Source organism: Erythrolamprus reginae, chromosome 8 (genome assembly GCF_031021105.1).
Source record: "Erythrolamprus reginae isolate rEryReg1 chromosome 8, rEryReg1.hap1, whole genome shotgun sequence".
Taxonomy (NCBI): Eukaryota; Metazoa; Chordata; class Lepidosauria; order Squamata; family Dipsadidae; genus Erythrolamprus; species Erythrolamprus reginae.
The window spans coordinates 10,390,595-10,413,653 of NC_091957.1; the positions used below are offsets into that span (position 1 = coordinate 10,390,595).

General features: G+C 44.8%; 2 protein-coding genes across 4 annotated transcripts in view; both read left to right on the forward strand.

Moving 5' to 3' along the window:
* The window catches only part of SH2D3C (SH2 domain containing 3C), a 57,930-nt gene extending 46,662 nt beyond the window's left edge, over positions 1 to 11,268 (forward strand). For all 3 annotated transcript variants that reach the window (XM_070758750.1, XM_070758751.1, XM_070758752.1), the window contains 6 exons: positions 2,407 to 2,978; positions 4,625 to 4,740; positions 5,043 to 5,214; positions 6,602 to 6,713; positions 8,368 to 8,574; positions 10,020 to 11,268. In XM_070758750.1, coding sequence (XP_070614851.1) covers positions 2,407 to 2,978; positions 4,625 to 4,740; positions 5,043 to 5,214; positions 6,602 to 6,713; positions 8,368 to 8,574; positions 10,020 to 10,195 — 1,355 coding nt within the window. In that variant the 3' untranslated portion in view covers positions 10,196 to 11,268. The remainder of the gene's footprint in view (positions 1 to 2,406; positions 2,979 to 4,624; positions 4,741 to 5,042; positions 5,215 to 6,601; positions 6,714 to 8,367; positions 8,575 to 10,019) is intronic.
* A 1,314-nt stretch (positions 11,269 to 12,582) lies between these two features.
* Positions 12,583 to 22,403, forward strand: TOR2A (torsin family 2 member A). The gene is made up of 5 exons (XM_070758836.1): positions 12,583 to 12,901; positions 15,671 to 15,936; positions 18,454 to 18,629; positions 20,109 to 20,236; positions 21,759 to 22,403. Exons 1-5 carry the CDS (start codon positions 12,733 to 12,735, stop codon positions 22,001 to 22,003), a joined length of 984 nt encoding a protein of 327 aa, XP_070614937.1. The 5' UTR covers positions 12,583 to 12,732; the 3' UTR covers positions 22,004 to 22,403.
* Positions 22,404 to 23,059: the final 656 nt, after the last annotated feature.

Sequence of the window (23,059 nt, forward strand, 5' to 3'; positions counted from 1 at the left end):
GCCTGGGATAAACATATATCCACCCTAAGATAAAATAAATAGTATAAGGGTGGACTAGGTGAACCATGAGCCGGGGTGGCGCAGCAGGTAGAGTGCTGTACTGCAGGCCATTGAAGCTGACTGTAGATCTGTAGGTCAGCAGTTCAAATCTCATCACCGGCTCAAGGTTGACTCAGCCTTCCATCCTTCCGAGGTGGGTAAAATGAGGACCCGGATTGTGGGGGCAATAGGCTGGCTCTGTTAATAAATGCTATTGCTAACTTGTTGTAAGCTGCCCTCAGTCTAAGGAGAAGGGCAGCATAAAAAAATTGAATAAATAAATAATAAAATAAATGAGGTTTTTTTTCTGCCGTCAATCTTCCATGTTTCTATTGAAATCCTGCCTGTTTGTTTTAACCAATATAAAATAGAGGCTTCAAAGATTCAGGTAGTTTCCAAACACAATAGCTGCAACTGCATAATACCCTTCGTCCGATTCCTGAGTTAACCCATTTTTCTAGGTTTGTATCTCACATACAACTACAAGAATCCACCTCTAACTACAAAGACAAAACATGTGTGTTGGGGACAGCATGACACAACTTCAACCCTTTCGTGCTTGTGATCTCTTAGGCAAGAATTTGGGGGCCTCTGATGTAGCAACACATTTTGTTATTTTCCTTCCGTTGCTCCACCGTGCAGAAAGCGGTGTGTTTGACCACAAACACACACCGGTCAGCTGGGTGCTTGCAGGATGCTGAACCACAAAGATTGCAGCCAAAGTTCAGGGTTGCTTTTTTTTAAAAAAAGCTTTGTCAGGATGCAGCCTCCAGGTTTCCACTGACCCAGATAAGCCTCTTGTTTTAAAGATGCAGTAATTCATCATAGAGGAGACAAGGGTGATGAAATATTTATTTATTATTTATTTATTTGTCAAACAACTATAATATTATACTACATATTAACATAATGGTCAAAGCAATGGAAACTGCACTTTAATGTTTCCAAATGTAAAATAATGCACTTGGGGAAAGGGAATCCTCAATCTGAGTATTGCATTGGCAGTTCTGTGTTAGCAAAAACGTCAGAAGAGAAGGATTTAGGGGTAGTGATTTCTGACAGTCTCAAAATGGGTGAGCAGTGTGGTTGGGCGGTAGGAAAAGCAAGTAGGATGCTTGGCTGCATAGCTAGAGGTATAACAAGCAGGAAGAGGGAGATTGTGATCCCCTTATATAGAGCGCTGGTGAGACCACATTTGGAGTACTGTGTTCAGTTCTGGAGACCTCACCTACAAAAAGATATTGACAAAATTGAACGGGTCCAAAGACGGGCTACAAGAATGGTGGAAGGTCTTAAGCATAAAACGTATCAGGAAAGACTTAATGAACTCAATCTGTATAGTCTGGAGGACAGAAGGAAAAGGGGGGGACATGATCGAAACATTTAAATATGTTAAAGGGTTAAATAAGGTTCAGGAGGGAAGTGTTTTTAATAGGAAAGTGAACACAAGAACGAGGGGACACAATCTGAAGTTAATTGGGGGAAAGATCAAAGGCAACATGAGAAAATATTATTTTACTGAAAGAGTAGTAGAACCTTGGAACAAACTTCCAGCAGACGTGGTTGGTAAATCCACAGTAACTGAATTTAAACATGCCTGGGATAAACATATATCCATCCTAAGATAAAATACAGGAAATAGTATAAGGGCAGACTAGATGGACCATGAGGTCTTTTTCTGCCGTCAGACTTCTATGTTTCTATGTTTCTATAATATAACATAAGTTGAACGTAGTAATAGAAAGGATAATAAGACAGTAGAACAGGGACATCAAGTAGTGAGTTCTATACATCAACTACTCAGTTACTAAAGTCATATTTCCTGCAGTCAAGTTTTAAGTAGTTTACTTTAAGTTTGTATCTGTTGTGTGCTCGTCTGCTGATGTGGTTGAAGTTGAAACAGTCATTGACAGGAAGGACCTTGTAGCAGATGATTTTATGAGCAATGCTTAAGTCGTGTTTAAGGCAACGTACTTTCTAAGCTTTCTAAACATAGAATTGTAAGTCTAGTTGCGTAGGGGATTCTGTTGTGAGTGGAAGAGTGGAGGGCTCTTCTAGTAAAGTATCTGTGGACATTTTCTAGAGTGTTTATGTCTGAAATGCGGTGTGGGTTCCAGACAGATGAGCTGTATTCAAGGATTGGCTTGGTGAAAGTTTTGTGTGCTCTGGTTAGTAGTGTGAGATTACCAGAGCAGAAGCTACGTAGGTATAGATAGTTATATCACTTGGTGCAAAATGTGTGTTTGAATTTCATGTGCCTGCACTACTTTCCAAAACGTTGCAAAATCTCGCGCTGAGCCTTGAGGGCCTGCAAATATTCAACTGGTGGGACAAACAAGCTTTTCTGCTCTCTTTTTCTTTTTGCAGTTACTCGTCTCAAACCACAAGCCAGCCAAACTGGCAATGGTGCCCCCCCATCGTCCCCGGTTATCCGGCGCTCTAGTGAGCCGCAGCTATGCCAGGGGAACGGCGGTAAGAGCGAGCTGTCGGACAGCCCCCATTCGACCCCTTCCCACGGATGCTCCAGGGCTTCCCCTTCTCCGTCCGCCAGTAGCTACAGCGATCCCGACTCAGGACATTACTGCCAGCTTCACCCGCCCTCCCCGGTCCAGTGGGACAGGCCGACGCCCGACAACAAAGTGATGCCCACCAAGAGCTACGTGGAGAGGCTAAAGGGGGACGAATGCCAGCGAGGGTTTGTCCTGAATGGCTCCGAAGGAGAAGCGGGGTCCCGAAAGAGGCTCGAACAGGACATGGTGGGTTTTGTGATCCCGGTGGTGGAACGGATGTCCTCGTTCAACCCCGCCCTCTTCCACTCTTTGCTCATACCGGGCGAAAACAAACCCCTGGAAATGATGGTGCTGAAGAAGATCAAGGAATTGCTGGCCGAAGGAGACGCCAGGACTCTCGCCAAACATATCACCCATGTGGATTGCCTGGTACGCGGAAGGGAGGGCAGCGGGAGGGCGTCAAAGTTGTTCGATAGGAAATGGGGGGGATGCTCTGGTCTAGTCCTTTTCACAGCCAATATAACACTTGTCAGGCAATGCGTTTAGTCGCGTCTCAGCAGGGAGGCGGTGCGATCTGCACATCAGCAGACAATTCACTGTAGTCCTGTTCAGAAAAGACATCGGGTGGGGGAAAAAATCTGTGAGATTGCTAGAGAGAAGAGAGAAGGGAGCGGATGATCCAAGTAAAGAAGAAGAGTTTTTTCTGTCGGATTATCCTGGTATATCACAGTTCCTTTTTGCCTCTAGGCCCAACCCAGGGCCATTTCCAGGCCGTTAATTTATTCATAGCCAACAAACTATATTCTGTACGTATCACATGTTTTTCCTCAATTTTTAAAATGAAGGGAGACTAAGATAGTACTATTTCGGCCTTGTTCTGTCCTCATCAGCTAGCCATACCCTTACTGGGATTTGATCCTGTAGCTACAGGATCAAATCCCACTAAGGGTATGGCTAGCTGATGAGGCCAGAACAAGACCGAAATAGTGCTATCCTAGTCGACAAGTGAGGCACAAGGCGGTCCTGTAAATAATCTGGTCCAATGCCATGTAGGGCTTTACAGGTAATAACCAACACCTTGAATTGCATTCGGAGACCAATCAGCAGCCAGTACAGCTCAAATCTAAGGCCAGATAAGAAATAATTTGCTATTTTAAAAAAAATAGAATCGGATCTGCCCGGGATAGATTGCTCCAGATAAATCATCTTCCAGAAAATTGGAGGGTGACTTTTATTGTAGGGTCTCCAGTAACGGGTTCTAAATCCCGTCACTAACCGGTTCACTAGTGAGTGCGCCATGTGCAGAAGCATCCCAGGCAAGTGGGCAGAGCCTCCCGCCACCACTGCTGCCGGTTCGCAGAAATGGGCCGAACCTACCGCTCAGGGTTTCCGTCCCTATTGGGGCGCGAAAGTTAATTTCATCCCTACCTCCAGTAGTGGGTTCCTACCGGTACGGATAATTGTGTCTTTGGTGTGCGTGCATGCGAACAAGATTTTGCTTCTGCGCATGTGCGTGATTTCTGTGATTTTCGGTATTTTGGTGATTTCGGTATTATTTGGTACAAGTTTTTTCTCCTAAAAGAGGGTGGAAATGTCGATGCGTCTTATACAGTACACCAAATACAGCCATTTTTTGGCTTTCCGAAATCCCACCCCTGCGTCCCTTTTTTTTTTTTTTTTGCAAAAAATGGGCCCATGGTTTGCAAAACAGGGTGCGCAGAGGGTTTGGGAGACCTGCAGAGTACTTCCAGAGTCTGGGGAGGACTGCATCTTATACACCGCTATCTTATTGTCCGAAAAATACAGTACGTTGGGGAATCCCTTAAAGCTGCATAGCGACTCTGATTTGGGTCACTAGAACAGAGCATGCCTTGCAGAAGAAACTTTCATTTTTTTTGCTGAAGCAATTTTTTTTCTCGATACGCGTCCTCCTGTCAGTTATGAAACAACGAAAAGGCGAGATAGGAAAGCGAACTGATTACAGCCATTAGGAATCCCCGTTTTCCCGCTGTTTCCACCCATCTCTCCATTCAAGGACTGGAGAAGAATAAACCACTTCGTCCTCTTTGTTGCAGGTTGCTAGGATACTGGGGGTTACCAAGGAGATGCAGAGGCTCATGGGAGTCAGCTCAGGGATGGAGCTCCTTACCCTGCCCCACGGACATCAGCTTCGGCTGGATTTGTTGGAAAGGTAAGCGCTGACAAAGCAAAAAATTAAAAAAAGAGGTGAGACGTGATGGAGAAGCGGCGGGCGAGTGGGGAAAAGATCTGCAAAGTTTGTCGCCACCGTCTAAGATGGAGAATTTGAACGGAGCTTGCTTGCAAGTTTCTAGTCCTCGGAGAGGGGCGGCATACAAATCTAATAAATTATTATTATTATTATTATTATTATTATTATTATTATTATTATTATTACTTGAAGTGCTTGAAAACACCCCAGCTGTTGCCGCTAAAGCAAGACCTGATCGCAGCTTCTTCCTTGTTCCGCCGCAGGTTCCACACCATGACCATCATGATCGCGGTGGATATTTTGGGGTGCACAGGCAGCATGGAGGAGCGAGCCTCTCTCCTCCACAAGACCATCCAGCTGGCGGCCGAGCTGAAGAGCACCATGGGCAACATGTACAGCTTTGCCGCCGTGATGAACGCGCTGGAAATGACCCAGGTATGCTGTCAGGGGCAGCCCAGGAGAAAAGCTTCCCAAGAAATCATGTGAAGTGTTAATACCACTTTAAAAGGCCTTGGTAAGGCCGCACGTGGAATACTGCATCCAGTTTTGGTTGCCACGATGCAAAAAGGATGTTGAGACTCTAGAAAAAGCGCAGAGGAGAACAACAAAGTTGATTAGGGGACTGGAGACTAAAACATATGAAGAAGGGCTGCAGGAACTGGGCATGGCTAGTTTAATAGCCAATCCGAGTCTTCGGAGAGGGGCGGCATGCAAATCTAATAAATTGTTGTTATTGTTGTTGTTATTATTATTAATGACAAGAAGTACCAGGGGAGACATGATAACAGAGACATGTGAAAAAGCAATTGCTTCCTGCGCATGTGCAGAACCAAAACCCGTTGTGACACGCATACATAAGACAACCGAAGCTGCGCATGCAGCTCAGTGTTCGCTACTGGTACGCCATCCTCTGCCGTTCCGGTAGCAACCCACTACTGGTTGTACCATGTCAGGTTATTTATTTTATTTTATTTATTTATTCATTTGTCCAATACACAAATACATAGGAAGAAAAATAGACATGTAGTAATATATACAGTATAAGGGTAAAAGTGAACTTAGAGGAGAGGCTATATGAAAGAAAGAGAATATATATGATAAATGAGAGAAAGGAAAGACAATTGGACAGGGGACGAAAGGCACACCAGTGCACTTATGTACGCATCTTACTGGCCTCTTAGGAACCTAGAGAGGTCAATCGTGGAGAGTCTAAGGGAGAAATGTTGGGGGTTAGGGGTTGACACAATTGAGTCCAGTAATGAGTTCCACACTTTGATAACTCAATTGTTGAAATCATATTTTTTACAGTCAGGTTTGGAGCGGTTTGTATTAAGTTTGAATCTGTTGCGTGCTCTTGTGTTGTTGCGGTTGAAGCTGAAGTAGTCATTGACCGGTAGGACGTTGCAGCATATGATCTTGTGGGCAATACTCAAATCGTGTTTTAGGCGCCGTAGTTCTAGGCTTTCTAGGCCCAGGATTGTTAGTCTATTTTTGTAGGATATTCTGTTTCGAGTGGAGGAGTGAAGGGCTTTTCTGGTGAAATATCTTTGGACATTTTCAAGGGTGTTGATGTCTGAGATGTGGTATGGGTTCCAGACAGATGAGCAGTAGTCTAGGATGGGTCTGGCAAAAGTTTTGTAGGCTCTTGTGAGTAGTGTGAGGTTGAGCAGAAGCTGCGTAGGATCAGGTTAACAACTCTAGAAGCTTTTTTGGCGATATTGTTGCAGTGGGCTTTAGCACTTAGGTCATTTGATATTAGTGTTCCAGGTTAGTGTCATTGACCCCACGACTGGCAATTTCCACTTATTCTTCTGCCCTTCAGATCTCCCGCCTGGAGCAAACCTGGATGGTTTTACGCCAGCGTTACACAGAGGGTGCCATTCTGTACGAGAAGAAGCTGAAGCCATTTTTAAAGAGCCTCAACGAAGGAAAAGGTGAGCCGGGCAGCCTTGTTGCGCACAGATTTTGATAAATGCACTCCATTCTTCAAGGAGTGTGAAGAATTTATTTGGAAGGAGTACAAGTTTTACACTTCATCACTGTGCCCCTTTAATTGCGTAAACACATGTTCATTCCCTTGTTTTCAATGATCAATTAGAGTCTTTTTATCTATCTATATAAAATATGGATAGGCCTTAATTCACACTGGAGAAAGTGGGATGGGAATGGAATTGAGGTATCTTCCAGAGCTTGGTCAGTTGAAATGCAATTATCGCAATCTGCTCTGTCTTGTCTAACCAGTGGCTTTAGGACTTGCTAACATAGTTATAAATTTTGGGAAAAGTTGCAACTGGGAACAATTTAGGGAGGGGAAAGAAACATTTGTATCTGAAGAGGAGAATGTGTAGCAATAACTAAGGAGAAGTATTAAGAAGTTCTCATCCACGTTCTGTCCATCTCTTAGTTCTGGTTTCTACAAATCGGTGTTGTTTTGATATTTTAATTTATTTTTCTACTTGTTTTGCAAGGCGCGCAGAATCTATAAGGTAAAGATGGGTGGCATAAAAATTTAATAAATAAAAATAGAATGTGTATCCCGCCTCCAAACCAGTATTATGCATGAAGCGGGCCAGGAGGAGACAATGCAGTGGTTCTCAATCTTTGTAATGCGGCGACCCCTTAATACACTTCCTCCTGTTGTGGTGACCCCCAACAATAAGTCTAGCGCCAATTCTCCCAGCAGAGCTTTAAGCTGATTGGCAGGAAGGCCAGAGGGAAACTCCCACTGTAAATGCCTGGTTGGTTGGATTGTAAAAATAGGTTCCAAGGCACCAGAATAGAAGCTTTAGTTCCTAACACCATGGGAAAAGGTATCTTTTCCCATGTGGTCTTAGACGACTCCTGTGAAATGGTCATTCCACCTCCAGAGGGGTCCCCACCCCCGGGTTGAGAACTACTGCACACCCCAAATTTTTATCCAGAAAGTTCCAAAGACCTTCTAAATTTTTGAGAAGCAGAAGCTCACATGGGGGAAGCTGACCCTGAAGAACAGCTGCATTGCTTAGACAACCCCATTGCTGTGGCCTGCAAGTGGTCAGTGGAGCTGATGGCAGATTCGGACAGTGAGGAAGATTGTGGGAGAACAGGGGCCAGTCCTGGAATCTGGGGAAGGCTCTATGTCCGAGGCAGAGAAGAAGCCAGGGCCATCTGTCAGTTATCAGCTGCCTTTGGAGTCAGACATCAGTGAGGCAGATGAACAGCTGGAGCTCTGTGCTGCCAGACGAAGGGAACAGCTGAGGAACAAGGGTCAACTTGGGAGTCAGGCCACAGGTGGACAATGAATGCCTCCTCCCATAGAGAATAAAAGAAGAGCGAAAGGGGAGGGGAGTGTTTGCAGGAGACAACTAATTCTCTTAATTGGTTCGTGACTCTCAAAGACTCCTCGCCAAGTTTTGGAAGATGTCGGCCTGGCAGCTCTCCCAGCCAGATAAGGTCGGTGACTGTAAATTCACCCTTGAAAGATTTCGCTGGATGAGAATGAGAAGAATTCATAGTAACTTAATCAAAAAGGTGTTTTTGTTGAGAAAAGTCATCTGCTTCATAGTTTGTGGATTCCTAGTGAGAACGCCCATCTCTTTCTCCTTCCAGAAGGTCCACCCTTATCGAATACCACCTTTCCTCACATTGTGCCCCTCATTACTCTTCTGGAAAGAGACACGGCGCTGCCAGACCACCCTGAACCCTGGGAGAACCTGGACAACAGTGTGGAGGTAGTTATGGCCCATCTGGAGGCAGCGCGCACGGTGGCTCACCATGGGGGACTGTACCACACCAACGCGGAAGTGAAGCTGCAAGGTAGGCGATATGGGCTGAAGCCCAGCTCAGAGGTGTGGGAATTACTGTATTTTTTCGGACTATAAGACACACCTGTGTATAAAACGCACTGGGATTTCAAAGCGGTAAGAAAGAAAGAAAAGTTTTTGTCCTCTCCAGCTCCAGAAGCACTCTGACCTTCCAAACTCTCTGTGTAGCCCCCCCCCCCTTTTTTTTTTTTTTTGCAAAAACAGACCTGTTTTCCATCCATTTTTTGTAAAAATAGGGTAGGCAGAGTATTTGGAAGGCCTGCAGAGAGTTCCTGGAGGCTGGGGCAAGGCAAAATTTCCCCCATTTTTGCAAAAAATGAGCCTTTTCCATCTGTCTTTTGCAAAAATTAGGTGGGCAGAAGGTTGGGAGGTCCGCAGAGAGCTCCTGAGGGCTGGGGGGAGGCTGGGGGAAGGTTTTTTGTGAAAAATGTACTGTTTTTCATCCATTTTTTTGCAAAAGGGTTTCGAAGGCCTGCAGAGAGTTCCTAGGGGCTGGGGGAAGGCAAAAACACCCCCATTTTTGCAAAAAGTAGCCTGTTTTTGGCCCATTTCTTTGCAAAAATGGAGGTGTTCTTGCATGCCCCAGCCCCCAGGAGCACGCTTCAGGCCTCACAATTTTTGCTAAAAATGCACCCATTTTTCACAAATTGGGATATGGGGTGAGGCTTCTGGAGGCCAAAAATGGCTGGTTTTGGTGTATAAGATGCACTGACATTTCCACTCTCTGAAAAATATGGTAAGTCTGTGAGTCATAAAGGAACAGGGCACTGATGGTAGAGAGAAAGAAAGAAAAGAGGGGAGAAGTCCTAGAAGAGGTAGCTGGGCAGTTTTGAGCAACTAGAGATAACAAAAGCCCCTGCTCATTGTTAGAGAAGAAGCAAAAATAACCAAAATATGGGGCGTTTCATAGAAAGCGGGAGCGTTGCAAGATGGACATGGGAAAGATTTGGTTTTCATGGCTGTTAAGAAAATGTCTCAAACTGTAATCAATTTGGCGGGATTTCACAATCGCTAACTTTTATCTGATTTGATATATTTATGGCCCAAAGTCATCTTCGCTGCAAGAAGGATGGCGAATCAGCTCAATAAATAACTTTGATTTTGTAGCTCAGCCTAAAAAAAAGTTCATGCGAGAAATAAGAGAGCATGGCTGCGTCCAGATTCCCAGAAAAGGAGCAAAGCAGAGAAAAGATTGACAAAAAGTTTGAAAGGGGAAAAAATGTTTGGAAGAGATGACTGTTGGCCGCTAGAGGGCATGTGTTTGTCACTTAGCCTATTCAACTAGCGTGCTAGATCTCTTCTGTGTATCAAGAAATAAGGATGTCCTCTTTTCAGAAATCACCCATACATTTAGATGATGAAAATGAACAAAAAATAAAAAAACGTAAACTCGTCCAGCTGGGCAAGATTTTAATTGTATTCTTGTCTCCCCTGCAGGATTCCAACCACAAGCGGAGCTTCTGGAGGTATTTAGCACCGAATTTCAGCTCCGGCTCTTGTGGGGGAGTCGGGGGGCTGAAAGCAGCCAGAGCGAGCGCTACGAGAAGTTTAACAAGGTCCTCACCGCCCTTTCCCACAAATTGGAGCCAGCAGTGCGTTCGAGCGAGCTGTAGCTGGACAACAATGGGGGGGGGGGATTGCAACCAATGCATCTGCAGCTTGCTTTCCGGCAATGTGTGCGTGTGTGTGTGTGTCTCAAGCAATGGGACTGTTTGACTGAACGGGAAGCATCTGAGCCTCTCCCCCAAAGGGCCTTTCCAGCATGAAATACTGACAATCACAGGGTTGACTTTGTTCCTGCAAAACTTGACGACGAGCGCGTTCCTCCAGATCACGGCTGATCTTGCAAACCAAGATGCACTGGGCCAAGCATGTTAGATATCAACCGTGCAGATTTGTATTGAAGATCCGCAGTGTGGTTCATGAGAGAGGCAAAACTTCCTTGACTTAAAATTCATTATTGATTCATAGCCAGTTTCATGCCTAGGTTTGGTTGGTGCCTCGCGGTGGGGTTTGAAACCAAAAATGGAAGAATCTTCTCTCTGGCTCCTTCTATTACTTTTAGGTTCCCCTATTTTCTTGTCCATCATCACCATGGAGTAGAATAGTTTCCACCAGCTTTGGGGGCCCAGAATGGGTTTGTTTAGTTCTCCAAAACCTCAGAAGGACCTGGGTGACAAAGGCACACCCACCAACAGCAAGACAACTCCGAAATTTAACTTTTCTATTTTCATGGGCATCTCTGATCTTCACTACCATTCAGTCTACACCCAACTTGATCCATCAAGCATAAACTGTCCAGCGTAGCCCCATGACAAGATAGATAGTAAATAAATTTAATAATAATTTAAAAATCAGGTAAAGTTAGGCCACTGCCATTTTCCTTTTCAGATATTGAAAGCCTCCAATTTCAGTCCTTTCATTGATGCCAAGTAATATTCTTTTATTTTCTTAAGGCCTTTTTTTTTTGCTTTCCTTCTGAACGAAGGTTTTTTTTTGTAAATTAAAAAAAAATCCATATGGGGTGTATATGTACCTATAAATATATATATATACATATGTATTCAGATCTCGTGTGTAAATAATTGACATTGTTCTTTTTGGGTCTTGTAAATGAATGTAAGATACAATGGAGTGTGTTTCCTCAATTCTTGCATACAATAAACTTTTATGCTTTTTTTCTTCACGAAGAGTTTGTGGTGGATTTAAACATACTTTCTCACTGCTGCGTTTGTCTTTTTTCAAATGAGCTATAAAAAGTTATTTTGGGAAGAACGGAACAGTGCGTATTTTTAAACAAGAACAGATTGGAAAGCGCAACTGAGGCATATGGAGATCATTGTCTCCAATAAGATCAAGGATACGTTGTTTTATTACTGTATATCCTGCTTTTTTGGACATTAAACCCTTTTTATATCCTAAAAAAATATATTTTAATTCCCCCAACCACCGAAACTCATTCCACCCCACATTTTTATTTCCTTTCCTCTGCTTTAAAATGTGTTTTTTTCCCCCACCTTCAAATTTTAGTTCTTCCTCACACTATGTCCTTTTCCCCATCAGAAACCATTTTATTTTTAACCATATATACTTTAAGAAGAGTTTGAAAAAAAACCAGAATTATATTTATTGGGTATTTTTAATTTAAAAAATGGAAAAAGAGGTAAGATACTTAGTTATACACATATTAACAGCTGCCAGGATAGCACATGCCCAACAATGAAAAATGGATAAAGCACCGGAAGAAAATATAGTACAGTAATTAAAAAAAATATTGGACTGTGCGGAGATGGACAGATTATCCAAAAAATTAGAGGGAAAGGAAGATTCAGATTATTATAAAATATGGGCAAACTTTTAGGAAAGAGCAGCGAAGAAATAAATAAAAATTCAAGCAAAGCATCACGTCAAATAAAAGAATTAAAGAATTAATACTATTTGAAAGAAGCAAAACTCTCTGATCGAACACTCAAAAAAAAGTGGGGAAACTTTTGTTTCCCAAATGTTGTATGTATATGTTTTGTGTATGTCTTTTTTGTTATATTTGAAAAAAACAAATAAATTTTATTTAAAAAAAGAAAAAAAAGAAACCATTTTATTTATTTTATTTTATACTTATTAAAATAATATATTTATTTTATTTTATATCTTCCCCCTCAGAAACCATTTTATTACTTTATTTTATTTCATATATTTATTATAAAATATTTTTTATCTTTCCCCCTCAGAAGCCATTTTATTTCTTATTTTATATTTATTATAAAATAATAAATATTTTTACTTTATTTTTTATCTTTTCCCGCTCAGAAGCCGTTTTATTTATTTCTTATTTGATTTTATATTTATTATAAAATAATAAATATATTACAGTATTTATTTTTTATCTTTCCCCCTTCAGAAACCGTTTTATTCCCGCTATTTGTTTGAAAGGGGGGAGAAACGGAGAGGCGGAGCCTTAAATACCTGCCCCGTAAAGCCCCGCCCCCTGAAGTCCCAACCCCTCGCTCAGTGGCGTAGCAGAAGCGGGGGATTTCATTCGCTCCCCGCCTACGAGCACGAGCCAGGCCGCGGGGCAGGCCGGGATTGGGCCGCCGCACGAGGAGACGCGGGAACACGCTTCCCGACCCTCTGGCGGGCGAAAAGCCAAAGCATGGAGAGGGGCGGGGGCGCCTTCGCGGGAACGCGGCTGCCGCTCGTAGCGCTGCTGCTGCTGCTGCCTCTGCCGGGGTTGATGCTCTCGACCGCCCCCTGGGGGCCGAGCGCCTGGCATTGCAGCCTCTCGGCGTCCTGCGAATGCGAATTCTTACCGGATTTAACGGGTGAGAGGCTGCAGCGGGGTGTAAAGGTGGGAACGTCCGCTAGGGGGAGGCGGGTTCGAGTTCTACGCATCCCTCCCCGTCCAACTAGCAACCCTGCTAATTAGGCTGGGATTAATAGAACAGCAACGAAAAGATCAGCAATTTTTAAAACATAATCAAGTTTAGTATTCTACCATTCTAATTGCACCTGTCCTACCTTATAGAGTTGTTGTGAGATCCAAAGTGGTTCAATTTATGGGCTCTCTTTTTTGGGCGGTGGGCGGGGTGTCCAGTCCTAATTTTTAAAGCCCTGGATCCGGCAGGAAGGGCAAAGGAAGGACGTTTGGGGCACAGAAATAGCAGGAAGCGTGGCACCCGTGTCAGGGGCATTGGCAGATGACCTTTGGACATGCCATGCAGATTTTTAATAGCAATAGCATTTAGACTTATATACCGCTTCACGGTGATGATACAGCCCTCTCTAAGCTGTTTACAGAATCAGCATAATTGCCCCCAATAATCTGGGCCCTCAGTGTTGGTAATGACCTTTAAAGCCCTACATGGCATTGGACCAGAATACATCCGGAACTGCCTTCCACTGCACAAATCCCAGCGGCCGATAAGGACCCACAGAGTTGGCCTTCTCCGGGTCCCGTCGACCAAACAATGTCGTTTGGCGGGCCCCAGGGGAAGAGCCTTCTCTGTGGCGGCCCCGACCCACTGGAATCAACTCCCCCCCCGGAGATTAGAACAGCCTCCACCCTCCTTGTCTTTCGCAAATTACTCAAGACCCACCGTTATCGCCAGGCATGGGGGAACTGAGACACCTCCCCCAGGCTTTTATATTTTATGTTTGGTATGTATGTGTTGTATGGTTTTAAATCGTTGGAGTTTTAGATATGTTTTATTTTATTATTAGATTTGTCTCACTGTTGTATTGTTTTTGTATTACTGTTGTGAGCCGCCCCGAGTCTTCGGAGAGGGGCAGCATACAAATCTAATAAATAATAATAATTTGACCCACCTCGGAAGGGTGGAAGGTTGAGTCAACTTTGAGCCGGTGGTGAGATTTGAACTGCTGAACCGCAGCTAGCAGTTAGATGAAGTAATGTGCAGTGCTACACTCTAACCACTGCACCACCCTGGCTCGAAAGAAAAGGAAGGAAAGAAAGAAAGAAAGAAAGAAAGAAAGAAAGAAAGAAAGAAAGACCTTTACAAGCATAAAGAATGAACTTAGATGAATGAAAGAAAGAAAGAAAGAAAGAAAGAAAGAAGGAGGGAAGGAAGGCAATAGCAATAGTAATAGCATTTAGACATATACCCTGTTTCCCCGATAGTAAGACACCCCCGATTGTAAGACGTATCGGAGGTTTCAGGGGGGTCGGCTAATATAAGCCGTACCCCGAAAGTAAGACATATGTCTTACTTTCGGGGAAACACCGGGGTATTGCCGGGAGGGGGGAGCCCGATGACGTCGCTTCCAAGCTCCCCGCGCGCCCCTCGCCTTCGGCTCGCTGCGGCGCCACCGCCTCTTCCCCGGCTTGGCAAAGCGAAGGACGGCGCTGGTCCGAAGTGAGCCGAGCGGGCGGCGGCTTGCAGCGAAGGCGCTCGTCCCAGCAACCGAGTCCTGCCGAGGCTCGGCTGCAAGCGGCCAGCGAGGCCGACCGGCTCCGAGGCAAGCGGCCGGAGCTGCGCCCTCCTTCGCCCGCCTCCTTTCCGGCAGGCAGGTGGGGCTGCCCAACTGCGCAGAGCGGCTCCTCCCCTCCAGACACACGCTTCCCTGACACGCGTCTTCGGCTCCACGCGTGCACGCCGCTTGGAGCCCTGAGGTTGAACTTGGAAAAGGGCTCACGAGACTCCTGTCCCGCGGCTGCCCTTCTGGACTCTGGGGAGATGCCTTCGGGAACGCGACCCTTTCAATTTTTTTCCAATGTAAGACATACCCCGAAAGTAAGACGTAGTGGGGCTTTTGGGGGTAAAAAGAAAGTAAGACACTGTCTTACTTTCGGGGAAACACGGTATTACTTCATGGTGCTTTGACAGCCCTCTAAGCAGTTTACAGAATCAGCATAATTGCTCCCAATTACAGCATGCATAAGTGCACCAGTGTGCTACTGTCCCTGCCCTAAATTTCTCCCTTATTAGTACCAATATCATATATATAAACAGTGTTATTTCTCTGTATACTACCGATACACACTTGACAAAAATAAATAAAATAAAAGAATCTGGGTGTCCATTTGACCCACCTCGGTGGGTCTGAACTGCCCACATTGGTGAGGTTTGAACTGCCGAACTACAGTTAGCAGTGAGCTGAAAGTAGCCTGCAGTGCTGCACTCTAACAACTGTGCCACTCTGGCTCTTTGTCTTTAGGACAGTGATTCTCAGCCTGGGGGTCGGGACCCCTTTGGGGGTCGAACAACTGTTTCACAGAGGGTTGTCTAAGACCATAGGAAAAGACAAATTTCCCATAGTGTTAGTAGCTAATGCTTCTATTCTGGCGCCTGGGAACATATTTTTTACAATCGGACCAATCAGGCGTTGACAGTGGGCGTGTCCCTCTGACCTTCCTGCCAATCAGCTTAAAGCTGTTGGGAAAATTGGCGCTCGACTTATGGTTGGGGGTCACCACAACATAAGGAATTATATTAAGGGATCGTGGAATTAGAAAGGTGGGGAACCATTGCTTTAAGACAAAGGTGAAGTCCGACACACACATACACCTTGTGTTGGCCAACGTGCCAGAGAACCTCACCTTCTCAAGCCCTTTTTTTGTCTTTCCCTTCCAGGCCTCGAGTGCGAGTTAGCTCTGCGCCTTGTGGGACAGCCTCTTGCCCGCCAGCTGGTCCTCCAAGGCCTGGAGGACTTCGTGCTGGACCCTGAGCCCACCAAGCCGCTGGTCCTGTCCTTCCACGGTTCGACGGGCACTGGGAAGACTTACCTGACGTCCCTCCTTGCTCGGCACCTCTTCCGGATGGGCCTCCGGACCCCTTACGTCCACCGATTCTCCCCGCTGGTTCATTTTCCTCACGCTGACCAACTCCAGCAATACAAGGTAATGGAAGTTGGGGGGGGGGGAGTCCGTTTCCCCCCTCCCAAACCGCTTGCGAACTTTTTCCCCCTGCTTCTGCGGCCACGGGGTGGACACAACAGCCTTGCGGGGCGGTATGTTGGACCTTCGGATACTCAGCTTTTGTAATAAATGTTTGGCTTATTCAGATTTATTTATTTTATTTTTATTTATTCATTTGTCCAATACACAAATACATAGGAAGAAAAATAGACATGTAGTAATATATATAAGGGTAAAGTGAACTTAGAGGAGAGGATATATGAAAGGAAGAGAATATATATGATAGGTGAAAGAAAGGAAAGACAATTGGACAGGGGACGAAAGGCACACCAGTGCACTTATGTACGCCCCTTACTGGCCTCTTAGGAACCTGGAGAGATCAATCATGGAGAGTCTAAGGGAGAAATGTTGGGGTTAGGGGTTGACACAATTGAGTCCAGTAATGAGTTCCACGCTTCGATGACTTGATTGTTGAAATCATATTTTTTACAGTCAAGTTTGGAGCGGTTCGTATTAAGTTTGAATCTGTTGCGTGCTCTTGTGTTGTTGCGGTTGAAGCTGAAGTAGTCATTGACCAGTAGGACGTTGCAGCATATGATCTTGTGGGCAATACTCAAATCGTGTTTTAGGCTCCATAGTTCTAAGCTTTCTAGGCCCAGGATTGTTAGTCTATTTTCGTAGGATATTCTGTTTCGAGTGGAGGAGTGAAGGGCTCTTCTGGTGAAATATCTTTGGACATTTTCAAGCGTGTTGATGTCCGAGATGTGGTATGGGTTCCAGACAGATGAGCAGTAGTCTAGGATGGGTCTGGCAAAAGTTTTATAGGCTCTTGTGAGTAGTGTGAGATTGCCTGAGCAGAAGCTTCGTAGGATCAGGTTAACAACTCTAGAAGCTTTTTTGGCAGTCAGCTTTACTGATATTGATTTAGGGCAGTAAAGAGAGTTTCCTGAACAAAATTGTAGACAAGCTGTCTCAGTTCTCTTTAAAACAGAGCTCTTATAAAATTGAACATTAAGTAATATGCTAATTTACACTTCCAAACTTTGAATGTCGATCAAGTGATCAAAATAACAACAACAACAACAACAACAATAATAATAATAATAATGGACAGTTTTTGGAGAAGATTGAAGGCAAAGTGGGTAAAGAAAAGACCTGGTCATGGCTTACAAGTGGAACACTCAAAAAGGAGACAGAAGGACTAATACTGGCGGCACAAGAACAGGCCATTAGAACAAATGTTGTCAAAGCCAGAATTGAAAAATCAACAGACGATCCAAAGTGCAGACTCTGTAAAGAAACAGATGAAACAATCGATCACATACTCAGCTGCTGCAAAAAGATCGCACAAACTGACTACAAGCATAGACATGATGCTGTGGCACAGATGATCCACTGGAACTTGTGCCGGAACTACCATTTACCAGTGGCAAAGAACTGGTGGGATCATAAGCCCGAAAAAGTGGTCAAAAATGAGCAAGCAAAACTACTGTGGGACTTCCGACTTCAGACTGACCGAATTCTGAAGCATAACACACCAGACATTGTGATCGTGGAGAAAAAGAAAGCATGGATCATCGACATTGCAATCCCAGGAGACAGCAGAATTGAGGAGAAGCAGCTAGAGAAATTAGTGAAATACGAAGATCTAAAAATCAAGCTGCAACGACTCTGTCATAAGCCCGTGAAAGTGATCCCAGTGGTACTTGGCACGCTGGGCGCAGTGCCAAAGGATCTCAGCGGACATTTAAAAACCATCGGAATTGACAAAATCTCCACCTGTCAATTGCAAAAGGCCGCTTTACTAGGATCGGCAAACATAATTCGCCGCTACATCACGCAGTCCTAGGTGCTTGGGAAGCGCCCGACTGGTGATGAAATACGAAATCCAGCATAGTGATCTCGTTTGCTGTGTTGTACTGACATAATAATAATAATAATAATAATAATAATAATAATAATAATAATAATAATAATAATAATAATAATAATAATAATTTTATTGTCATTGTCAAAACAACAAATTGTCATTGGCAACAAGAGTCGTGTGACATCCAGAGACCAGTCCCACCATACATAAAATTTAAAAATAGAATAAAAAATAGAATAAAATGTCCCACCCACTACAAAGGTCGGAACTGTGAAAAATGGTTGCAAGTTGCTTCTGTCGGTGGCGTCGCATCTTTGGAACGGTCACTAAATGAACTGTTGTAAGTCGAGGACTATTGTAATGGCAAAAAAAGTTGTATGTCACAGACTGCTTAATAGCCCTGACAACAACTTTTAAAAGTCAGGGCTGGAAGGGAGAAGCCTTATAAGTGTAGGTCAGCTTCCCTTGAGTGTGGATGATGGGATCGGGAGTCTCCCCGCTTTGCTCATATCCTAATAGGTGGTGTGTGAGCGTGCCTTTTTTTTTTTTTTCCCCGGAATCCTTTTCCAGCATCAATTTTTTCTTCTCTTTTTTTTCCCCTTTTATTTTTTTCCCCCTTCTGGGTTTAGAATGATCTGAGAAGCTGGATCGAGGGAAATCTCACCCAGTGTAGCCGATCCCTTTTTCTCTTCGACGAGATGGAGGATCTGCAGCCGGGCTTGATCGACGTGGTTGCTCCCTTCCTGGGATCTTCCTGGGTTGTCTTCGGAACCAACTATCGGAAAGCCATCTTCGTCTTTATCAGGTAACGAAAGGGGTTATACGCAAAGCTGGGGAATATGGGAGAAGCCAGTTCAGTCATTCAATCCGAACAGAGCGGGAATGGGACCTTGGAGGTCTTCTAGTCCAACCCCCTACTCAAGTAGGAAAGCCGATGTTAATGTATGAGCAGAGTAATCGTTGTTTACCAAGGTTGTGCATGCACAGAAATGTTTAGATTGAGTTAGAAACATAGAAACATAGAAGACTGATGGCAGAAAAAGACCTCATGGTCCATCTAGTCTGCCCTTATACTATTTCCTGTATTTTATCTTACAATAGATATATGTTTATCCCAGGCATGTTTAAATTCAGTTACTGTGGATTTACCAACCACGTCTGCTGGAAGTTTGTTCCAAGGATCTACTACTCCTTCAGTAAAATAATATTTTCTCATGTTGCTTTTGATCTTTCCCCCAACTAACTTCAGATTGTGTCCCCTTGTTCTTGTGTTCACTTTCCTATTAAAAACACTTCCCTCCTGAACCTTATTTAACCCTTTAACATATTTAAAGGAGAGCGGCTGTGGGGAGGGTGGGGCCGTTGCCTCCTCTCCCCGGCTCAAGCAAAGACGCCAGCCAACTGCTCCTCCTCCTCCGAGGAAAAGGCTCGTTTCTCTCTCTCTCGCTCTCCTGCCGCTACAAGGAGTTTAAATTTATTTTTAAAATACCGGTACTTAAATAAATAATTATGCTGTCGGCGAGGGTTCTTCTTTCTTTCCTCTTCCTCCTTTTCCTCTGCGGCTGCAGGCTACTCTGGATCTCCTCCTCCTCCATTCCCTGCTGCCCTCCCAAGTGGATCTCCTTAGCAAATCTTGAGCTTCTGTCTTCTCGCAAGTGCCTCCTCTCCCCGGCTCAAGCAAAGGCGCCAGCCAACCACTCAAACGGCGCGCAAGAGGGGGAAAATGGGAAGCCGGTGAGGTGGGGGAGGGGTGAGAAGACAGAAGCACGAATCCACCTCCCCCCCACTGGCTTCCCATTGCGTTTTTCCCTTCTTGCATGCCGTCGGAGCTGTGGGAGGGGTGGGGCAGGTGCCTCCTCTTCCCGGCTCAAGTAAAGGCACCAGCCAACCATAGCCCCAAGAGCTCCGGCATCGTTGGAGCTGCAGAGGATGTAAAAGTGTGACCTCCACAGCCCAGTCCCTGCGTCTAGCCTTCCCAAAGGCACCCCCGAAGCTGCCTCAGCAGGCACCTGCAATAGCTCCCTCCCCCGCCCAAGCCAGAAATGTCTGCCGGGCTCCCGCGGGGCGCCCTCTTGTGGTGATTCGGCGCCCTCTTGTGGTGACCCGAGTATAAGCCGAGGTCGGGTTTTTCAGCCCATTTTTGGGGCTGAAAAACTCGGCTTATACTCGAGTATATACGGTATATAATCTGTGCTTGTACCTTTGGTTCTTTCCTGCCCGGGTGTCAAACCTTGGCAGGAAAAGCCCGCTAGGCTTCAGTTGGCTCTCCCTTTGACCGTCCTAGCAATACAGGAGCGGAAGAGATTAACCGGATCGCTTTGGAGCTATGGAGAGACCGCAGAGACCGCGAGGAGATCAGTCGTCAGGATGTGGAAGCGGCCATTTTGGACGCCATTTCTAAAGACCCACAAAGTGAGTACGTCAACTCAGGCAGGAAGAAAAAAGATTAGAATTTTTTGCCTCACATGTGTTGTGGTTGGCTCTGGCCCAGCTCCTGCCCCAGGGAATGTGGAGGTGGATGCAGGGGAAACTTCAACATGTCACAGGCCTGTGATTGACTGCCTGGGCTGTGTGCCAAGCCCTCCTCTGCCGAGTCACTCCCACCTTCTTCTTCGTCCGAGGAAACTAAACTCTGAACTGATTCTGTCGGCAATAACACAGGCCTGTGACATGTTGAAGTTTCCCCTGCATCCACCTCCCCATTCCCTGGGGCAGGAGCTGGGCCAGAGCCAACCACAACACATATGCAAGGTATTTTTGCTGATAATGAATAGGAAAGGAGGCTACTAAAGATCTATTTCGGGCTTATTTGTCCTTATCTGTTAGGCACACCCTTACTGGGATTTGAACCTACATATATATGAATATATATATGAATGTATGTATGTATGTATATATGTGAACCTATGCATATTGAATATATATAACATATTTTTGCTGATAATGAAAAGGAAGTGATATATATATATATATATCACTATATTTGTTTTCGTAGATTTTCATGGGTACACGTATGATGGTCTTGGCATATTCGGGTTTCTTCCCGTGTAGGATTTGGAAATTTCTGGCGACATTTCAACGAGGTCCCACTCGTCATCTTCAGGCTGATGCCTCTGTCCTTGTTCTAGGGCGAACACAGGGAGACCTGAGCTGCCTTCCTTCTATAAATACTGGTGGCTGGGTGTGGTTTGATGGCTCAGCAATTGCCTGCTGTGTAGAAACTTCCTAGTGAGTCAGTGGGGTAACACCTGGAGTCGTTGATGTAACTGAGGTATGCTGATTAGTTAATGATTGTGGATGAGGGCTGGTTTCCAGATGTCTGGTAGGCGGGAGGTATCATCCCACTTGTTCATATTTTGGGGATGTTTTTCTATCTCGATGGATAATCATGGAAGCCATCGAGATAGAAAAACATCCCCAAAATATGAACAAGCGGGATGATACCTCCCGTCTACCAGACATCTGGAAACCAGCCCTCATTAACAAATGTATCCCAGCCATAGAAACTGAAACCAGACTCAGAACACACATTGCAAAACAATCAAGTAGCCTGAAAGCTCCAACTACTCAGGATATCACACCTAATCCACAATCATTAACTAATCCGCACACCTCAGTTACATCAACGACCCCAGGTGTTACACCACTGACTCACCAGGAAGTTTCTACACAGCAGGCAATTGCTGAGCCATCAAACCACACCCAGCCACCAGTATTTATAGAAGGAAGGCAGCTCAGGTCTCGCTGTATTCGCCCTAGAACAAGGACAGAGGCACCAGCCTGAAGATGACGAGTGGGACCTCGTCGAAACGTCGCCAGAAATTTCCAAATCCTACACAGGAAGAAACCCGAATATGCCAAGACTGTCATATCACTATATATATATATATATATATATGTAGCTTCACCCTCGTCCTTCTTCGCTCTCTTTCAGACGGATTCTGGAGATCCGAGATCCTTGAGCAAAACCTGATCGACGTCTTTGTGCCTTTCCTCCCACTGCGACAGCACCACGTCAAGCAGTGCGTGGTGAACGAGATGGCCAGCCAGGGTCTCCCCCCTCGCCAGGAGGTCGCGGACAGCGTGGCCAACAGCTTTTCCTACTTCCCCGACGAGGAAAAAATCTTCTCTTCCACTGGATGCAAAACTGTGTCTTCCCGCATCCCATTTTTCCTATGACCCACCCCCGCGTACGGCAGGCGCTTTCTGTCCGGAATGGAGCTTACGGTTTTCGGGGTCCAAGCAAAGGCTCTTTTTGTGGGTCGTGAAAAAGTCAGCTGAACTGAACTGAACTTAAGGACGGGCCTTCCAGGGGAAAAAAGCAAAGAATAATGCTGGGTTTGATCCAACTTTTTCCTCCCCCTACAGATAATCCGGAATCTGATTGCGTGATGCAATACGTGGGAATTCTGGTCTGCTTTTAAAACACGGTCTCTCTCTCTCTCTCTCTCTCGGATGTTTCACAGATTTAATGCAGTTAATTTAATTCATTTTTCTGCAGAGTCTTAAAATCCTACCTCTCAAGTCAAGGATAATTCTGTGATATTTTATTTAAAATCAGTAAACTGTATTTTACAAATCTTTTATTTTTATTTATCTGTCAAAACGTGTATAAGGTAATAGGTATGGCAAAAACAAACAAAAACAAACAGGTCTACGTAAATTTGGACAATAGGACAGTGGGGCAGGGATGGTAGGCACGATGGTGGGCTTGTGCACGCCCCTTACAGACCTCTTAGGAATGGGGTGAGTTCGACAGTAGACAGTCGAAGGTTAAAGTTTTGGGGGTTTGGGAAAGAAACCACAGAATCAGCTAGTGCTGAAGTCATATTTTCTGCAGTTGTGTTTCGAGCGGTTTACATTGAGTTTGAATCTATTTATCTATTTATTAGATTTGTATGCCGCCCCTCTCCGCAGACTCGGGGCGGCTAACAACAGTAAAAAGACAATATAAACAAATCTAATATTAAAAGTAATTTTAAAAACCCCAATTTAAAGAACCAATCATACATACAGACATACCATGCATAAATTTTTATAAGCCTAGTGTTCTGTCTGGGTGCCCCCAGACTTCAACACCAACTGGAAAAAACAGCCAGACACGCTGGTACAAACAAAGGCACTTTATAGTTTGAAAAATAAACACAGAGAAAAACCTGTTCTTCCCAACAGGCAGGCTATGAGACTTCACAGCAGAATCCTGACGGCCAGACAATACAGCAGACTTCTTGCTGG